The sequence below is a fragment of the Tubulanus polymorphus genome, chromosome 7 (genome assembly GCF_964204645.1).
Source record: "Tubulanus polymorphus chromosome 7, tnTubPoly1.2, whole genome shotgun sequence".
Taxonomy (NCBI): Eukaryota; Metazoa; Nemertea; class Palaeonemertea; order Tubulaniformes; family Tubulanidae; genus Tubulanus; species Tubulanus polymorphus.
In genome coordinates, this window is record NC_134031.1 from 5221577 (window position 1) to 5243856 (window position 22280).

At 39.8% G+C, this 22280-nt stretch overlaps 1 protein-coding gene across 1 annotated transcript in view; it reads right to left on the reverse strand.

Moving 5' to 3' along the window:
- Window positions 1-4344: 4344 nt before the first annotated feature.
- Window positions 4345-22280, reverse strand: part of LOC141908594 (high affinity cationic amino acid transporter 1-like) — a 30901-nt gene continuing 12965 nt past the window's right edge. The window contains exons 2-8 of the mRNA XM_074798691.1: window positions 14744-14881; window positions 12624-12743; window positions 12166-12361; window positions 8701-8815; window positions 7674-7811; window positions 6069-7353; window positions 4345-5783 (exon numbers count right to left, since the gene is read on the reverse strand). Coding sequence (XP_074654792.1) covers window positions 5659-5783; window positions 6069-7353; window positions 7674-7811; window positions 8701-8815; window positions 12166-12361; window positions 12624-12743; window positions 14744-14870 — 2106 coding nt within the window. The 5' untranslated portion in view covers window positions 14871-14881 and the 3' untranslated portion in view covers window positions 4345-5658. The remainder of the gene's footprint in view (window positions 5784-6068; window positions 7354-7673; window positions 7812-8700; window positions 8816-12165; window positions 12362-12623; window positions 12744-14743; window positions 14882-22280) is intronic.

The window sequence follows — 22280 nt, forward strand, 5'->3', positions numbered from 1 at the left end:
GACCAATAGCATGTTACTGCAACTATTACACCGAATAGGGGAAGTACAATGCATTCTGTGTCTGGGATATCCTTTCGGTAACGACTACTTTACAAATTGCTTCCATGGAGATACGACGAAGTCCGCATATGCGGCGAAATCGCATTCAAAGCGTTAAATATTTAATACGTACAGTATGTAAACGACCATGGTCAGTATTAGTTATCGTTATCATATGCATATGCAAAACTGAGTCGTCCTGGGTCGATATACATTATATATATATATATATATATATATATATATATATATATATATATATATATATATATATATATATATAATATATATATATATATATATGTATATATATGTGGATTTGGACTCGCCGACATGTTGTGACCCTAATTATTTGCCAAAACGATATCCATCGTACATGACGTATTTAGATAAATGATCGTTGCCTTATGTCGAGGGTGAATCCGCTGTTTCTCATGTCATGATGTTCACCCACATGAGACAGTGTGTCCTCCCTCTACGTAACGCGCTGAAAACGTCACTAGCCGGCGGCGTACGAGGAACTTGGAGCAGCGGATGCTCGAAGGATCAATGGGTTCTTGATTTGACGGATTTTTCAGCTTGGTATAGGTATATTGCGGGGTTGGACTCGCTAGTCTGATGGAAATATCAAGGCCATGAGACAGTGTGTCCTCCCTCGGAATGCCACCTCTAATCTGCCAGCTTTCCTAGATGGTCGTCAATTCAAAACGGATCGTTTACGCAACAATCTACACATCAGTCTATTATTAGGTTGGACCCGCTTGTCTTGTGTTTCGCACTCCATGAGACAGTGTGTCCTCCCTCGAAATAGAAAATTAGCAACCATTTCGGGAAACCCGTCACGTCACCTCCTGCGTCGTGAATATTACGGACAAGGAAGCAATATCGCGACGGACTTGGAGACATTGCGACGGAATATCGCGAGACATTGCGTGGGAATAATTATAGAAGTTAATATTTTGCTTAATTTTGATATCGAATTTCGTAACAAGTGAAAAAATAAAGAAATTGTTTTTAAGAACTAATGATCTTAACGGTGTTGAGTGAGTGATGTTGAAGTTGTATCCATGGTAATGGGGATTCGACCTTCCTTTTGTAGTTCATATAGTATTGTCGTAGAATGGGATGTATTGTCGGGAATACGGCTTTAAATTTGAAAGACTTTAAATACGTTCAAAGACTTCGTACTACACGGAAACGAGGAGGATATAGCGCTCTTTATTGCTTCTGTTTGCTTTCATTGACGAAACTCGACGATTAAATCGCGATTTCGAATTCTGATAAATCGAAACTTTTTCTATTGTGTGGAATTTAATCTGTGGATATGATGACTATCCACGATAGATATTTATCAATAGCTAATTCCCGATATCCCACAATTGAAAACTAATAGTTTCCCCCTGGAGTGGTTGTTGGAGCGAGCCGAGAGATGTCGTGGTCTCAATAAACCCTCAATTTCTGAAACTTTAGTCTTCAACGAAATAATGTTTGAATAGCTCCTAAATCAATTACTTTGATGATCATCCGCCATTGACTGGACTCGCGATCGAGTATCAAAGCCCGTATTCAAGTGGTTAGGCGGAAACAAACTATATGCACATACCCAGCCTGGACGAGTCGAGGAAGCCACAGGACCTCGACTACTCCCGCATTTTATCCCAACGCCTGTCAAACTTGATCTTGTCAAGGTCATCGGACCTTGATCCTGTCGAGCGTTCGTGACCCAAAACAAAAGGATTAACACAAACAACGGGACAAGATTTCGATCGTAACCCACGAAACGCGTATATTTTACACGAAATGTACATTGTACAATGTCGATATGTTTTATGAAAATAGACTCACTGTAACGATCGAGAAATAAGACGAATTAGATACAATATAATTTATAGCTACTATTTACGTAATCGTTTAGTCCGCCTCCGTATCGCTACGTAGATGGCAGCACTTTACCGAACGAATGGATTGACATACATCGCTAAATACAGGCGTCAAATTGTCCATGCATGATTGAGTGACGTCAGCGCCATTAACACAAGAGGTATAACTAGGATAAATACAACGTTTACTCATTGTTTTACTCTATACGCACTTTGCAGTTCGAGTTTGAGCACAAGATAAGATACGTACATGTACATGCAGATGTCAACAAATAAGTTACTTCATCTAAATTGAAGTCGTTTTGAATTTCCCGGTTAAACTGCCCGTTACGGTTTTTAAAAATCACCCTCGCTTGATGCATATGGTTTGGTTACCTCCCTTCGTCGACCTATGTAACGCGTTGGTGCGAGGAGGCAAAACCCCGGCAAGTGGACATCAAGCCCTGTGTATAGGATAAAGGAGTGGGCGTACACAATACAGGATATGGCCAACTCGGACTTCGACTGGACAAAAACGAAATCATTTTTTCTGACTTCCTCGACGTATTTTCCGTCGGACTTCGCTTACCTCGGGACCAATTTTGCCGATACCAGTTTGTCGGAGTTAGGCGAGGTTTGCTGTATTCCATTTAGTTCTCTATTCATCTTAAAACTGTTATAACGTAACACATGTATATAATACACATGTACGCATAATCGATCAATATTATATAATCTATTATCACAAACGTTGAAGGTGAAATGGACAACGAATTTACGCAACATACATAATGTATCCAACTGAAAGGCGTTGTTTTCTACTAGAGGCGGTCTTACAGTCGTTTCATTTTTCATTCAAATCGTTACACTCCAGAAGCGTCCTCGGGAATTTGCAGAAATAACAATTTCGAACTCAACTCGGCATGAACTAGTTTCTCAGTTAAATGTGATCTAACCGCAGTAGTTCATTCCGGGTTGCTCATTCGGGATTTACATACCTCAAAAATCACTTTTAACTGACTGAGAAAACCCGTCTACCCCGAGTAGGAACTAGGGATAAACCTCGATTTTTTTCTCACAGAATCTGTCCCCTGGACGCTTCCGTATTACACAGTTTGATATTAAGCGATATGTGTTCAGCGATGACATAGACTTATTGCGTTTTTAAGTTTAAGATAAACGTTATTTGCTTAGTTATCATTCGCCTCTCGCAAGAGGTTTACACCACCGGAAATCTATAGCGCGGCAATATCTCGCAAAGGCGATTAAAAAAAAACCTATAAGAGCATTCGAAAAGACTTGACTGAAATGCAGCCATTCTTGTTATTCATTATCTCAAATACTTTCAAGTAGATAATCCGGATAATTTGCGTCGCCCCGGCCGATTGCACTAATCAAATAAACGATACATGTGTCCATACTTCTTTTCACCGGTTATTTAAGTCTATAACCGTCAGAATTGGTCATCGCCAGATCTAGAAATTTGAGGTCTGACAAAGGTCAACATCATTCTAATTCCGAGAATTCGTACATTCTTCACATGAGATATCGACTTTATAGTAATAAATGACTGACTGAAATATTCATATCTCGGGGATAAATTCGTCTGCATGTGTTTGTTTGATTATATCACTGGGCGTATGTACAAATAGAAAATGATCCGCGGCGGAAAGTATGTTTGGAATATAATCAGAATATGAGTGGATTCCTCGATTCGATATATGATGCTATCTATAAAATCCGAGTCTATCTCTAGCTGATGAGAAAACAAAAAAAAAAATGTTTCCCGATGAAAATCTCGAAATGCTATTTTTAAAACGAATTTTCTTACGATAGTGTGCCATCATCATTGGAATTTCTGATTATCTTACACGAAACGATCCGATCATTGATAAAACCAGTTCCAATCAGGAACTGTTTTTTTTTCTAAACGCCGCAAGAACCGTTACAAAAATGTTCTTATACATTGTTACCTACGGCACTTTATATGGATGGTTGTGTACATGAAATATTTGGGCGTTTATTTAAATAAAACAATTACAATATTCTGTATGTTGGCATGTATTTAGTATCTAATCACATACTCTCATTTCCTATTTATTCAAAGAATCTTTATGCCCTTAATGATAATGAATTTTAGTGGCAATAAAGGAGCCATTTATCCACATATATTGTCGTTGCCACCAAAACGTGGTCGGTGAAATCTGAATTTCAGCCCAGTGTTCACAGTGGTACGCCATGCACCGTGGGTGCGGTTGAGTCCTATTACCTATTCCTAATTTTTTTCGTGTTATTTTATCATTTTTGACAATATTAAGAAATATATGTGTCATTTTCCAGACGTCAATGATATTTTTCTCTTGTAAAAAGAATTAAGCAGTCAACTACATTTGGAGTATCCTGGATATTGGAACTGTCAAGCGCACTTATCTAAAATTAGCTGTTTGGAATTAGATGATACAATCTAAAAACTTAAAGTAGTGAGAATCCACTTGAATGCAATGTACATAGCTTTGCTTTGAATTTAGCTTTTCTATTTAGGTACACAGTCGAATAAGACTGCCGAAGTTAAGAATCTATTTACCTTCAGTAATCAATGAATTGAAAAATGGAAGATGTTTCGATTTCGACGTTATCTTCTTTCAAAAAGATGAAAATTCTCAGAATTACGAGAGAAAATGATTCGATGTTAACAACATGGAACGATAATCTTCATTTGGGGAAATATATCTAAATTCGCCTGTAATATCGAAAAATCTAACTTTAAAATCGATTCAAGCCAAAGTTCTGGCTGCTAAATAGCACAACGATTTTTCAAGGTGATATCGTATGTCCATCTGAATCAATGTCGATGTTCCAACATGTTATGATATGAAGTACATTTCTTGCCGATGATATACGCTCAATAGATCCGCGTTAAAAGTCTTAATCTGTTTCAAACACTGATCACTTAATTTGTGCCCATTTCCTGATTGTCCATTTTCCGTAACGTTTAAAGCAGTCACTTTGTCCGCTATTTCGCTTCGCTCATTGGTAAGCGACTGTTAATTCTCGAGTATCACACATTTTCACACATTTCTAGATATGTATAATACTTATTTCACGACATAAAATGCATTTCTATATACTCGTTCGCTTAGTAACGGCGATCGAAAACCCTCGCGAATTCCATCGTCCCATGTGGGGTTCGAACTCGATGATATCGAGACTCGGCCATACCATATGGTACCAGCATGCCAGCTACGCCGTCAGAGGGCGCCACAAAAATATCAGACGTAATCGATTTTCAAAAAATCATCCTTTAATCTCAATCTTCGGTCTTCCGATTCCAAGATTAGAGTTCATATGTGGAACGATTCGCATCGAATTTTAGAAATTGTTGTTAGATTTTGATTGAGCTCGTCGTGAAGAAATCCAGCGTCGATATCGTACTGTACACTAGCACCCCCTAGCGGATTTTGGCGGAATTTCACTTTCCACAGTTAGGTTGTGTCGTACCCTATTCGCAGTTACCGTAGCAAAATCGCCTCATCATCCGGGTTCGAATTACCGCAAGAAAGAACGCACGTTTTCTTGTTCAGCTCATTTCTGGCTGAACACTCCACACCAATTCGATCATAGTATTTTGTTGTTTTTTTCAGGTTTTGAAGAAAAATATACACGCGTTTATCTAATTTGACTGATAGGCTAATATATGATTATATAATGTACATATAATGTATAGACTAGATTTTTGTTTCCTATTTCACTGATATGGATATCATTTTTTATGTTTTTCGTTCATAATTCCATCATTGTCCGACACGTCGTACAAAACGACTTCCATTTCGTCGGGTTTTCGTTCGTCGCTCTTCCAGATTCCGTAGCCGAAGTAAATCAGGAAACCTGACGAGAAAGAAATAAGAAAAATAAATGCCGGTTATAGCTGATTATAGTTTCGCAACTAGACTCAATTCAAATAACTACAGTAAAAACCTCGCCTTACTCGGACATGGCCAACTCACACCAACATAAATACAAGATACATAAATGACAAAAATAAAATCAATTTCTGACCTCCTAACGTATTTTCCTATCGTTGACAAGGACCTCACTTAAACCCCGGACCGATTTTGCCGGCCTCAGTTTGTCCGAGTAAGGTGAGGTAGATATTGTACTATATGACATTACCGAAAAACATCCACACGGCGAATCGTATCCAAGTTGCGCTGGATAAAGATAACATCAAGTAGAGATCGACGATCAGCGACGCCAGGGGCAGAACTGGTACGAAGGGAACTTTGAATATCAAGCGGGCTCTATTCTTCGGCTGCCTAGCGATATAGGCGATTATGCCGAGCACGGCGGCTATGAAGAGTACGGCCAGTAAAATAGCCCACCACCTCGCTTCCTGTAAATACTGCGTTCCGTATAGAGACAGGGACGTCAGCGCCAAAGCGACGACAGTTATAGCTGCTAAACTAAGTAACACACGGTGTCTGGATTTTTCCGTCGGCTCGTCTACCCCGTCTCCGACGTGGAATAAACTCGTCAGACTGTTGACGCTCTGTTCGCTTCCTATTCTCTGGTAAGTCGATCCGATCGGCGCGTCCTCCTGGTCGGTGTAGTCGATCGAACGTTCTCGAATCTCTTCGGCCACGACCTCTTTGTTCCGTTCGCCGTTCGTCTGGCCGTTCGGCCCGTCTTGGCTATCGCCTGTCGGCAAACGTCGGAATACGCTCGTCTGCGTGCTGGGTACGTATTTAACCACGTTGATCTTATCCCCGACTCGTAGAAGGCCCGTACTTTCGCCATTTGCTCCTTGTTGCTGTTGAGTCGTTGCCGCAGTCGAGTCGGTCGCCAACGAACTGTCGCCTAGATCGCTGCGGATCTCGTCCTGAGTCTTGATGACGTCTTTATTCAAGCCGACATCGGTCGGCTGATAGCGCAGGATCAGTACGCTGACTGCCACGACGGTGTAAGCCATCAGCGTGCCTATCGACATCATCTCGATCAAACTTTGCAATTCCAGAAGAGTAGCCAACAAAGCCGCCAGAAAACCAGCTACGAGCGTTGCGATGAAAGGCGTACTCGTAGTCGGGTTCACGTAAGCCAAAAAACGAAATACCAAACCATCTTTAGCCATAGAGTAGATAATCCTCGGTAGAGGGAAAATTGAACCCATCATGGCCGCTACTAAGCCGCACATACCGCCGATAGCGATCACGTATTCGGCTCCGAAGACTCCCGTCTGGGCGAAAACCTTTGGCAAAGGCGCCGTTGATGACAACTCGAAGTAGGGGATCATCAGCGTTATGACGGCCGATACGCCGAAATATGCGACGAAACAGATGACAAGAGTAGCTAATATTGCTAGCGGGATGTTTTTGCTCGGCTCCTTCGCCTCTTCTCCGGAGGTGGCGATGGTGTCGAAACCGACGAAGGCGTAGAAGCAAGTAGCAGCACCGGACATCACCTATAACAGTAAGCGTGCAGATCATTAAATCTATTTGTTCATTTAATCAGTTATTTTTCGTCGAGTTCTGCCAAGCATTGTGCATTAATAACAAAAACATGTGAGACTCATGGTAAAGCCACTCATTACCTACATAATCAATGTTAAGTAAAGATGTCCACTAAGACCAGAGGCCGGTTTTATGGACTGGTACAATCTTCAACTCAGGGGTTAACTCAATTCAATTTCTCCCCGGTTAAAGTTTTACATCAGTCTTTAAAACTGGTGTCAGTGATACAGTTTTTAACCATTTCCGACATTAGACTATATATAACACTTACGCCTCTGAAACCGAATGGGAAAAATCCCGGTGGACTTGTCCAGTTTTCACCGTGCACGTGGAACAGCCCGATACATATGATGCACCCGATAACGATGACGTTGATGAATGTACAGATGAAATTGAACAGCGATGACATCTACAAAAAGAAAGAAATAAAGCGTTTTGATCAAAATTAACTTTTTCAACAAAACAACTACAACATCTTTGACTAATCTCCACGCAATCTTGCTAAGCTCTAATCGCAAAATCAACTATTTTATTCCCCTCATTGAGGTTTGACGAAAACTCATGTTTGTTTGGTCGTTCACTACATGCAATAGGACTTTCATTTTGAAAACCCCTTATTCAATGTCACCATGTCAGGAAGCAACTAGATTTCAAGGTTTCCAAATGATGACTTAATACATTCTTCATTTCGCAGAGAATTATCCTACATCACGCAGGGAGAACGCTGAAAATCGACGACGACGTTAATTTTTCTGCATGAGGTTGGTTACCAAATTGATGTTCACTCTGCCGGCATATTCGTGCGCGATAATGCATTTTGCCGTTGTCGAATATCGTCAAATCGACGAACAAACGAAGCGCCAAATTCATGCAGCAATTAACGACTGTAAAATCCAATAATGCTGCGGTTGTTTTTTATGCAGACGAAAATTGATTGCGAATAATGTAGAGGTGTGTGTGTGTGTGTGAGGGAGAACTCCGTATTGATTCCTTTGGCTTCGAAACGGGTCAGGTCGTCTGATTGTGAATTCGACCTTCAAATCATTATGCATCTTTGACATTCAAAACTTCTTGAGCTATTTCCTCAGCCAATGCGCTCGAAAGCAACAAGGGAGATTGCTCGGGGAATTGAAGGTCTTTTATTAGACTATTTTTGATGGAGAAGATCTTAAAAAGAAAACCTAATCATTTCTGTACAACCACGATTAAGAAAAGAACAATTAGGAGGAAAGTAAAAAAGATATAAAGGAAAGGCGGACGATGGGTAGGCTCAACGTGAGCTGGACACCCAGACTGACCTTGACTCCTACAGCTACGATAATGGTTGATATGACAAGAAGGGCTAAGGCTACGAAATCCGGATATTCTGACAATCCAGGAGCATTCATCGGTGGTAAATGGTGTTTCACATAGCTGCAAATAAACAAGTATATATGAGAAACACTTATAAAATGTATACGCCCGATTCTTCTCAAGGCTTCATTGTATAGTAGTGAGCTTTGTTTTATGAAGATGCTTTGCCGTCAACAAATTCATTGCACGACAAGAATTTAAGCAATGAACTTCAAACACGAGAAGGTTAGGTAGGACACTTCAGGACAGCTTTTTTGAGTGAGGATTTTTGAAGAGTAACGAGAAGGAAGTGCCATCATATGCGTGAAAAACAAATTACTCGATTAACATTTCACTATCGGTAAATATTTAGAATATTCATATTCACATTGATGTGACAGTGACGGTTGATGATCAGTGAGCGCTTGCAAATGTTCACAACCTTGGAATTAAAGTGCAAGGAAATGAAGTATTCTTCATAGAATTCATATTTCTGTACTTGGTCGCGCATGTTGTGTGTTTACTTATCATTAATACCTAAAATGTTTCTGCAAAGACCCTGTCTATCAGTAGGTCAGCATTAGGCGGTTCGGACGAGGTTCTTGACCCATGCCCCTCGAGTCAGAATGTCCACAACTAGTTTTTTCTTTAACTACCCCAAATGCCACAACGTACTAGCACAGCTTTAATAGTTTTTTTTTCAGATGCTCGGAATGAGGAATGAAACCACAGAAGAACCATCGCCTCCGTCAAGAACTTGATCGGTGAGAATAATGACCTTTTGCTTTAAAAGCCCATTTAACACCAGGGTCCATGCGCAGCCGTGACTGAAACCAAAAAGTGGTTTTAGATCTTTTAAGACTGGTCTTAACCTGTTTAGACTATAGAATCAAATTGAGCTCCGACTTGTCTCAAAATCTAAGCCATGACTTTGCAACTGACCCCTGTGTAAAATTCTGAATAAAACTATCATTCCCTGATGTGGCATCTTTTTGCGGGGATTTTTGCCGTGTCATTCGCATCAGTGATTCGGTGAGAAGACGCCTTACGGTGGACAGGTGCGCAGCGAGCAGAACCATTCCTTCTACTGTGCTCATTACACAAATCGATGGGATTCCATCTACAACAGCAAGCCTCACTGATAATCATCACACGCGGTACCTAACCATCTATGGTAACTGTATGTTTTACGTGTACAAGTCATGTACTAACAATACATATTCTTCGTTGTTCATTTTAGCCCGCGCCGTTTTCTAGTTTTCTCACGGGAGCCCGAAAAGTATTTCGTAGAACAGATGAAACATTCTTACGAGGCACGTACGTCAAGACGCGTTATCTATGTGTTAAACCCATCCGTATAAAAAGGGCTCCCTTATCTAAACCTTAACTACATCATCAAATTGCCTATTAGTTATTTGATCTATAGACTATATAGACTTAAGAAAATGGCCGATGCAATCCCTTGAAAGCGATTGGGTGATGGCACGGGGCTTTACGAAACAACCATATTTTACGGAAGAGCCTGTAATGCAAGAATTCGTCTATAGACGATTACTCATAGAAAAACCATCAAAAAAGCTTAGTTGATTGATTCTAGGATGGTAGGACTTTTTGACATTTATCATCATTGCGGTATAGTAGACGCACACACTCACTCCCTGGCAATCGAACGAAACGCGAGCTGATTATACATTGATGGAGTGGAATCGGTAATTGATACTGTGCGTCGTGTCAGCCAAGTCAGAAAATGCTACAACCGGAAATTAGACGCCATGTTTGTCCCAAAAGGCACCGGATTATCTTACCACGACATCGGATCACGAGACTATAACTGACGACGGGGGCTTTCACCTTCTACCGTACTAACGGCGCCGTGTTCTACGTACACATCTTCCCGACCATCAAAGGCAAAATTGGACATTTAGAATTTGACAAATGTATCAATGGATGTAATATTTTCTATACTTCCTTGGATCGTGGAAGGCGTAAACCACCAAAAAGTAGCCATATTTCATTTCGATAGGAAAAATGTTTAAAAAGAAGATGATGGAAGTATGATAGACTGTCAAAGTTCACACAGTCCTGGCTGTCTCCACAGTGATCTACGTTGCTCTACGATCCTAGTGTACCCACCTGTGGTACATCAGACACTATGGTTCTTGGTGAAGTCAAAGGATGATCTAGCTGATTATCACATTGAATACAGATGATACATTATCATCTTTCATGTTTTCATCATCTTTTTGTATCATCTCTTTTCAATGTATCAGCTAGATTATCTTCTGACAGTCTAGTATTATATTTTCATGTTTTGGTGGATCACCTTTATTAAGGGTCAGCCACTCAAAGGTTGGTTTGGTTAACCAGTAGAGAAGGGAAAATGAAACTTGTATTAAAATTGTTGATTAACTTTGACCAAAATTGAGCAACCGGCTCCAGTACTTAATTAGGCCACCTGGAAATTGACATAGCTCTAATTAAAAAGACAACTTCTTCGCGAGAAAAAATAGTTTTTCCTGATATACAACGCATCGATTGCTATTTCACATTTCATAATAGTCAATAGGTAGCGTCATTTTGAACGCGATATTTATTTGCTTTTACCCACATCAGCTATAAATGCAAACACAAAAAAACAGTTCGCTGTTTAGATATCTCACGATTGCCGGGAAGCTCGAGGTTTTCGTTTTCTGAAAAACTGAGTTGGAAGACCTCGACCTCCTTTATTTTCCCTGCAGGATGAACTTGTCTTATCTCAGATAGATAAGCTCGGGTTACCCCGGAGCTTTAGATATACAAGAATATTATAGAGTTTTCGTGTCGTGGCATTTGATATACACATTAGCCACGGTGTGACAGTGCAGTGGCGCTATAGCTCCGATGTTATCCGGGTCCGCGCTGCGTGTAATTCATCAATGGATTTATGTCGCCGAAACTTTAACGTCAGCTTAGCGAGACTTATGTCGAAAGTCGCGATCATTCGCTTCTCTTTTGTGCGACAAAAGACAAAATTCTTGTCCCGTACGTGATTCGCGGCGTGTTGCTACGCGACAGATGTCCTCGTGATGCAAACAAATGTTTTTCATTTTACAGGTGATATTTCCGAAGGTCGTCCCCACTAAAACCGCCGCAAATCGTTCAGTGACCTGCGCGGCATGGCATTTTTACACTGGGAGATTTGATTTGATTTGTTTTTGTGTCCCTTACAAACCTTGCACACCAGTCGGGACGAAACAGGGGGTTTGATTTTGAAATTGGAAATCGACATATAGCTGGGTGATCGTTTAAGATCTACAGAATTTTCTTTAAATCGAAGTACGTTATTGGAAATTTCCGTTCCAGTTCACGTATATTATTTTCCAACCAGTCTGAACTGGCAAGCTACTCGAGGATATAAATTATCAGGCCACATTTTTCAAGGTCATACTTACTTCGCCACGGTGTCGTTCAGTAATGTATCGAAATACTGACTCCATGCCTTGCCGACTGAGGCTGCTCCAATCATATTCTCCAGAATCATATTCCAACCAATCACGAACGCCCACAGTTCGCCCATGCTGACGTAACAGTATACGTACGCCGAGCCAGCCTTCGGTACCCTAGCCGCGAATTCCGCATAGCACAGACCTAGGAAACGGATTTTATATTTAGCAGAAAAATGCATTTTCTAGTTAGTTTTAGACATATCAGATTCTAACTAAAACGTGTATATATATATACATTTCTTTATTCCATATTCATATTGTATACATCGTGAATATTCGGACAATTCTTTCGGGCTTTTAAGTGATAGATATCAGCACGAATTTACCACACAATGAATCAAATTGATGGGAATTTAAGTTAATTAAATGTACATGTTTAGATTAATTGAATTTGGACAACGTACCAGCGAGAAGCGAGGCGACAGCAGCAATGAGGAATGATAGCACGACTGCTGGACCAGCTTGTTCTTTGGCCACCTGACCAGTAAGCACGTAAACACCTGATCCTAGAGTACTGCCAATACCTATCAAGGAGAGAAAAAACAATGTATTTCGATAGTTAATCACGGACTCTAGCAAGAAACATGCAAAAGCAAATCTCCTCTTCTCATTCTAGATCATAGTTTGTTTACCAACCAGTTCAGAGGTCTTGCCATCAATAATCAGGATTTGGTTCCATAGTCGAAACTACAGTCCAGAAGTGGTCTTAACCCTTAAGAGTGGTCACAAGTTGTTAGAATGGCAATAGAACTAAGATGGTATTGGACTGGTCTAAGCAATGACTATGGAACTGGGGATTTACAAACTTCGAGGATCTCTCATGTAAAACACTTAATGTGTTCGTCATTCAATATGGCAGACATGGCTGTAAGACCTTTATTCCATCAAAAGATTGATAGTTAAAAGATCTTAGAACATTTCTTTTCGCAGACAAAAGGGGATTGAGAATTATTTGCGTGTCTTCTTGTTGATTTGAATGAAGTTGAGCAGTCTGCACAGACGAAACGAAACATTAGCGATGTCAGTGTGGAACTGAAAATGTGTTTGTTACTTCCACTGCGCGGCGTACGACTTCGTAATCAACTGCTGTTCATAAAGATCAAACGCAACGGGCTTTTTGAAGCTTTTCATCAGTAATTAACTTAGTTAATATTCGACAGGTGACTCGGCGCTGATCGATTGGATTCTCGGCGCTGATTGGCGGATATATCTGGCGTAGTTTTATCGCTCGATGCTCGTAAGATAAATCATTTAGTTGATTTGGTTTTCCGTCTTGAAACTGTTACAACATCGCGAAATGTGGAAATTATTCAATTCACACGGCATTAACGCGTTCAATCACGTTCTAACCGCCCCCGTGTTGCGACGAATGTGACAAAACCGCTTGTCTCGGGAGCTCACTTGTTTCAATTGTTTCTCTCTTCTCTCTCCGTGCTCTCTCTCTCTCTTCCAGCATCAACAAGTGCGCGCAGAGATGGAACGCACCGTTACCATAGAAACAGGTAAGTTATAAGTCCATTAGAGCTGACCAAACACGACATTGGAAATCGGCTGATTGCTAGTGCGTAGTCGATGATTTGTGAGAAGTGCCAACTTCCTTCCAACGAAACTATGCGGTAACTATGCCCGGCAATATAAGTTGATAAAAGCAAAAATAATCGTAGTTTTCTAGGTAAAAAGACGTGTTTTCCGAAGTGATGTTCATTTAGTGATGGCCACCATGCAATAAGGCAATTTAAGCCTTAATGATTAGCATGTTGATGCAACGTAATCATTTCTCGTCACATCAAAGGTCTGTCACGATATCAATTTTCGTAATGTCCGTATTCCGGCATGATATTATCAGCATTTATCGACGCGTTACTAAAGCTCGGGTTATGAAGCGAATGCAATTTAGGTGGGTTAGGTCATGTACTAGAAAAACACATGGACTCGTTCTAGAGTCTATGGATATGTTATGCATTACATTAAATTTGGTGAGGGGTATATATGGCTATACGTAGTAAAGATCGTTTTGGCATTCGGCCTCGTTGGCTTTAGTGGCTAGGGCGCGTGCTAGCGTTCCGTTGCCTGGCTGTTCGATTCCCGATTCTTATGGAAATTTTCTTAATACAGCGGATTCGCGCATGCGCATTGGTTGTTTCGTGGACGCTCTGGAATATCACGCAAATAGCGAGGTAAACACAGACTACGGGACGAGGTACCGGAAATTAAGCTAATGGGCCACGATCGTTTCTCAAGGTCGTTTTGCTATAAGCAGTATATCCGAGTCCTGCATAACTCGATCAATTCAGTTTGACACCCAACAAAAATAATTTCTTGAATGACATGAGTGTATTCTGAGATGTTTTTCTAAACCACAAACAACAAAAAATGCATTACCTCCGACGATATGTCAAATACTTTGCGGTGAATATGCTGAGCATTTTCCACTAAACTTGCTGTAATGATATTTGCATATCATTGATGCAAATCATTTAGAACAGCCAATTACAATTGCCTCTTTTCTGTTTTGGATGCTTACCTAAGCACGTAAGTTCAACGACCCCTAGACATCGCTTGAGTTCGGTTTCTTGAATGTGACTGGTGTCCAATTGTTTCGTACGAGTTATACCTTTCCAGAACGATTTGAGCGCTTCGGTCACCGCCATTTTTTCAGTCACTGAAAAAGATAAAGTAGAAAATTGTCATTTAAACATATAGAAAAAATCATGGAAATCCGTAATCTTACGCGAAGAGGCGAAACCAAAACCGTGGTCGTTGCACCTCTGAAATTTTAATTTTAGTTGGTCATAACGTCGGTCATGGTGAGACCTAATTATACCGCCGAAACAGGAGACAGAACCATGTCTCCGAGCGTCAAAAAAGCAAAAAAAACATGTTTTCGGTATCATGTTTCCGATGTTTGATTCCGTGTTTCTGCGTTTTCGTATTTACCTGTGTTGTGAGCGTTGGGCTTTAGATCGACAACAGTCAGTCATTTTTCGACTATTCTTGTGCAAACAAGTTCGAGCGGGATAAATTTCGTTATTTTTTTTTCAAATATTTTTGTGTTATCGAATATCTCATATTCAATAATCCTTACGCATATCACATTCGTATTACATAAAAACGCCTACCCAGCGACAGATTTAAGTTATACGCTAATACCGGATTAGACAAGTAACGAATATGTTTATCATCGTAAGAAATTCATCGTATCATCTTACTGCGTACGAAATAAGTCTATACATCATCGCTTATTGATGATGTTCTTCGGAGCGTTTTTCCATCAAAGCACTGCATATACGAGCACCACCGACCAACAAAAACGAACTATAACGCTGTTTAGACGTTGCAGCGGAGAATATGGCAGCGATGGCACTCGATCGACTGTTGGCTAAACTAATATTGTCGCCAATCCATTCGTTGTCGTTCGATGAAAGGACTTTCGCCGGATCAACAGCATTGCACGCAGTCGTGATATAAATTAAACTCCGCACAAAGACACAGTGTCGTGTCTGTGCGATGGCTCCGTGTTTTCGTGTCCGCCATGAAGCCCATCTGTATTGACGAATAAAACCCACGATTGAAGAAAATGATGTCAACGTCAAATCAAATCTACGAGCCATTTTCAAAACACATTTATTTCACACTAGACGATGATCTCTAGTAAGAATAAACCATTTTACAGTTGCTAGCCGCCATTTTGTTAGGGTACTTTTGTCCCGTATTGTTGGGTCGTTTTTTTCTCTTTTTAAAAACTATCCGTGATGTGTGTTGTATCATATTTCATCTGTCCATGGATGGATTTTGACAGTTTCAGCAACATTCAAACCGCATAAATCTCTAGTTTTCAGTTATGTAAAAATCATTTTTCAAATTTGCAACAATGCGACATGAGAGCGATATAAAAATTGGCGGTCAGTTTTTTCCGTGCGCATAGAAATCAAGGGTACTGAACTTTGAAGTTCGTTATTTTCAGAAATAATTTTCTAAAAAAATCCAAGCATTTCAAGAACTGTGCGCATAAATGCCCTCTTTCAGGTGAACTTTGAAATGTGGCATAGAAACGTCGCGTCCTCTGTTTTCGATTTCTAATTTCTAAATTATATTATTCTTACTATATCATTATATATAAATTCTCTATATGATTATTTTGTTTTGAATTTGCACTTAGCGGGTTATGTTATATCATCTGTTATCAACATCGGCTATTCTACTAAATTTATCTTTACTACATTCATTTTCGTTTTTTTCAAATGCCTCTTAGATTTGAGTCGAAACGTTAAAAGCCTTTTACAGTTTTTCTTATATGTTTTATTCATCATCTGAAAAAACCGTCTATCTGTGTGTCTACGTGCTAGCAATCTGGGCCCACTCGCTTTCGTTGTTACGGACTGCTCATATATGATTATCGGGCCATTCAACAAGATCTTCGTGTCAAGAAAAAAATTACCAACAAGCTTCCAACTAGAGCCAAAAACTGGCTACGTCCATCAAAGATCTTTGAATTCTTTTTGACGTTTAAATCTACCAGTAAAAGAATCATCATCTCTTCTTAGTTTTTAAATGTCGATACACACGGTTCAACGGTTAGTTTCCGAACATCGTGGCAATAGCTTTTGACGCGTCTCCCGTTTTCATTGCGACCGATTACACGGATAAACGAGACACACGGGGTAAAATTGAATGAAGTGCCACTAACGGGATGTAATCGGATCGGCTTGATAAAACCGTATTAGCCTCTACCACGTTATCAATCAATTTGGCGTCGATTATGTCGTCTGGCGTCGATGAAATCAATACGGTATCGTTTCCCGGTCGATCGTAAACAGTCGCTGGTTACAAAACGGTCGATTTGTCACGCGCGACTGCACCGGAAGTGACATAATCGCATTCTTTCGGCGCGAAATAGTCGATCTTTGCCGAGTCTTCCGGCTGCAGAGATAACACTTCTACACTTCCTGTCGTGGGTTTTGGGTTCTGCCCTGCCCTGGGAAAGCTAGTATAGGGGGAGGGGCAATCGAACGCAGGGTTGGATCCGGGGGTATATGGGGTGCGCACCATCTCCCTATAAGTTTCAATTTGCCCTGAAACTTTACGGGAACATAAGGAATATCGAAATGATTCCTTAAGATTCTAAGATTCTAACCTTTCCGGAAATAAGTTAGGGTTTTCCGATGAGCTTTCTATGTGGGAGGAGTGGGATGCCCTTTTAATCCTAGTAATCATGCCCGATATTGGGCGTGCATCCCTCAGACATGGAATTCTATAGACACTTAGGTTATGAATGGGATGTTTCTTTTTCTAAACCATCATGCAGGTAAAGAGATTTAGAAAGTTATCCTTTCGCCAATATCGTTGCTTTTTATAATATATACACACGAACAATCGAACGATAGCTTTGATGTCGATCCTCACCGAACCGACCACGAATCCCGGGCAAGATCTGTCGCACGCGCGGAACAAGTCGCGTAATAATCTCATTTCCTCAGATGATTTGACACACTATACGACATGTACTACGTATTTACCTCGCGTACGCCTCGGAGGAAACTATGTCTATGATGAAGATTGCGCTTTTCCCTCGGTGTTTATGAATAATAACGTACGTATCGTCGACGACGCCGGAGTCGTTTCGCCTACGATCGAATACCCTATCGAGGGCATGCCGTACGTCGTTTGCAGCTCGTTTCGCCGTCGAATCAAACGTCGACTGACGCATACTCTCGCTTTGATCTTCGAACGATTACATTCCCGGTAACTTACTACCCCGGCGACGGTATCTATCGACAACGTATTTAATTTATTGGCGCGTCGATATCAACAACAGTACGAAGCAAACGATTTACCATTATTGGAAAGAGATTAAAGGACTTTCCTATCGGCGATAAACGTACGATTGATTAATCTTATATTTGATTAAAATTGTCATTTTGATGATTATTTTCACTGTTCGAAGCCTTAACGCTTATATCGCTCAGTATAGTTAGTATATACCTTGTCATACCTGTGTACAGTCGGTGTGTCTTATCGCGTCAAAATCACTACCAACATATGGAATATGTCCCTACACCCTTGCCCTATTACCACACGTATTCTACATTTGGACCCGGCTTTGAACTGGATTTTTAGGCTACCGAATCAATTCACTATCCCGATGATATATCGTGAAAAGAAACTGCTTTTCTAAGTAACAGGTGATTTTCGAGGTTTTTTTAAATTTTTTTTAAACACCCTCAATCCGCTAAGCGGGTTCGATGTTTCTTTTTCCCAATGGGGGAGAGACGAGAGAAGAACCCTGGATTGACGAAACCAGTGACCGGCGGCTTAAACCACTCGACCACTGCGCCTCTTTCGACGTTTACTCCGCTAAAACGGAATAAACTATTTTTCTCGAAGCTCAAAAGAGTATGGTAATTCCGAAAAACTGGAAATATTTACAAATTTACGTATGTCCCCGGGATGCTTCCGCTGTTATTACTGGACCCACTAAACATAAATACATAGAACTCATTTTTCTGCTCAGTGATCGTGGTTTAGTTTTGATAATATCGAAAAGTGAAGTTCATTCGATTTTTACTGAGAATCATTATTGGGAATAATAAGTCATCGATAAGCTAGGTTAGATTCGAAACGTAAGTCAAAATCAGCTTTCAGATATTTTCCCTTAAGAACGGTCTAACTAACGCGCGTGCCAATCCAAGTGGGTAAAGCGAAATTTAAATGGACTCCCACTAGGAGAAATTGAATTTAAGTTGACCAGATGACCTTATACATGTATTTCATTACGGCATATGCCATTCGTGCTAATGCAACATTACATACGCATTATTCTATTATCACAGATGCAACGACATCATTATGAAGATTGTTTGATAAAGGTTAAAGGTATCCCTTTCTTCTGCGATATCTGTTTCGTTCATTCAAACAAAAACGTTGAAGTTTAAAATCCTATGTAAATTGATGAGATCATACATGTAATGAACGTATAAATTGTTTATTCTATGAAAACATGTTCATTTGCAGGTTTATTTTAAGATGGGTGGGAACACTGTGGTCTGTTTGTACCACTGATGCTAACGAATCAAAGGGGGTAGGGGACATTAGATGAAAAATAAAAAAATTGTTATGTAAAATACATGTCCGACATTTCACCGATAACTTTTTAGTGTCTTATGTCATGATTTTACGGAAATCGCTATATATATATATATATATATATATATATATATATATATATATATATATATATATGTATATATATATATATATATATATATATATATATATATATATATATATATATATATATATATATATATATATATATATATGTATATATAATAGTTTAATCGAAGCTTTTTCCAGGGCTTCGCGTTAAATGACGAAGAATACGCAGAATCTTTATCGACAATATACGACGTCTATATTGATTTTTTTTGCAATAAACAGCAATAAAACCTAAGCGACAAAAGGAGTATATATGCAGTGAACAAAAGTAAGATATAGGATTAGACACTGCACGAATTTGTTATACGAATCGAATAAAATTGATTGATATGATAGATACACAATACGCGTAGTCACTATTTGAACACTAGTACCCGTGTTGTGACGATAACGTAGAGAGAATCCTACGATAATGACGAAAAACGAGGTCCGAAAATGTTTCCTAGAGCTAGTTTATTCGTCGTTTATATTCTAATTCAGTGTTCCTGAAGATGACTACAAGAATTTATAGTCGAAACGTCGAATAAACTACTAGCTCTAGGAAACATTTTTGGACTTCGTTTTTCGTCATTATTGTGGGATTCTCTGTATATTATGGAGCCTTCTGTGAAATAGGGCCACCTCCTATAGACGTCCTAACCCTATACGAATGATTTTGATTTGTTTATTATTCCAGAAAGCATGGCTGTGGAAACGCTCAATCATTACTACTACTTGTGATGGTGTCAGGGTGGCTTACATAGAAGGCAGCCATTTTCATGGTAGTTTGTCTGGAGATCAGCACTCGCTCGGGTCAAGTTCAAGCTTTACGCCGAGTTGATTTCTTAAGGAAAACGTTTAACCCAGATTGATTATAATGCAATAAATCATTCATGCAATTTAGTACTAAATTAAAGAAGAAATCCTAAGTTCTTAAGCAAGTACTGCAGAAGGCCATCTAATGAGTGTGTCTCTTACCTGCTATATAACGAACGGAATGCACGGGGAATAAATCCTTTGCGGGTCGTTGAAAACAAGTATGTGTATACATTCTATACACCTAAAAAAGTGGTTTTTGGACTCGGACAATAGAGGGTATAAAGCATTTTTATTTCTTGAAAAATTATTTGTCCAAGTAGCGCATAATAAATCACTAAGCTTTATAAAAGCAATGCCACTTTACGAACAAAAAAAATTATTATTATCCGGGACAAAAGATACGAGAAATTACAGCGACGTAATAGTGGCTGATTCGGTTTATGAAGGTAAAATTCCTGATACGCAACAGGCCCGTTTTGAATTTGGTTAGAACTGAATAAGAGCCTTCTTACGAAAGGAATTGAAAAATTCGACGCTCAGATATAATATGGCTTCTCCGGGCAATTGCCGTTGATAGTAAGATGGTCTAAAAGATTTAACAAATTTAGTATGTATACATTTATAATGTTTTGATATTGTAACAAAATACAGTCTCGACCTGCGCAAACGAGAATGAAGCAGAAGGCTAGAACTTCGAAGCAATATAACGGCAGCAAAGATCATCATTTCATTATTCCATTCACGTAAGACGTATATTTTTTTTGATAGAAAACATTTGTTTTGCAAAAACTAGAATTCGATATCGTGCTTGCGTTAGTTAGCGATTAGATATTAGTTTCAAAGGTGGTAAAATAGATATTGTATTAACGAGGGGAAATTGGTAAGTAATTTCAGCGGTGCGCTGCCATCGGTTATGTGCGTCACGCGTTGTTCGTATAATAAGTTAATCATCAATACCATTAATCATATCTAATCTACGTAATCGTGAAGTTTTTATTTCAACTATCGCACGCTTATAGATAGTCTATCTACGTACACTGTATCAAATCCGATATTCTCTAAGTTCGAGTGCCAAGGCCATGGCATTGGAGAGTATAGATAAAAAGGTATCGACGTATAAAGTTATACGCGGAATGGTTGGCCGAGGTTGCAATCACAAATTCCGGACAACTAGGACCGGTTCCATAGTCAATACTAGTCCAAAAGTGGTCTTTAATCGTACGATTATGTGTATAAGCTGAGATGATGTTCGACCGCTCTTACTAAGCCGGTTCCTGACGTGTTACTCCATTTGAGGAAGGTTTATCGTTGACATAATAAGAGCGTGGGCCGCTAAGAGTTCGAATCACATATAAAAAATGTAGATGTCAAAAAGTATATCCGTATGCGTTATTTATAATCAACATCGGTGTCAAGGTCGATTCCACCGCTGTCGTCTGCTGCGCGGATAACGTTACCACGGAACCATCACTAAAAGATCAAGGCCAGGGCCCAGTTCCACAGTTGTGCGTTAGAGTTTCCTCAGAGTTAAATATTAACTCGGAACTGTGGAACTGGACCCAGGGGCCCAGTTTCACAAATGGTTTAACTCTTAAAGGTTTAACCCTTTTTGTAAGACTGGGCCTTAGAAGAAACGAGAAGGCATTTCTTGGATAAAGCAGCTATTCTGTATGCCTCTATTCGGGTTCCGCGTGGTTCCGCACTAATTTTTTAGATATTCTTGAAGAAATCCAGCCGAAAGGTTGCAATTTCTGAGAGTATGAATGCCGCATTTACAGATTTTAACGGTCTTGACGAAAAGGGCCACCTCAATGGGAAGACAGGCCTGGGGCCCGCCCATGTAAAACTAGAATATTTGCTCTCTAAGAATAGTCATTGGTTGTTTGATTATCGGGATGCCAGAACACGATTCCAATCTGCTTTCGTACATCGAAACACCCCTCCACATCCAAAGTAGGAAGGCAAATAACGCATTTGATCCATGTGGATAAAGATACCTACATTGGCTACCGATCAAGAACCGTATCGAGTGCATAATTCTAGCCACT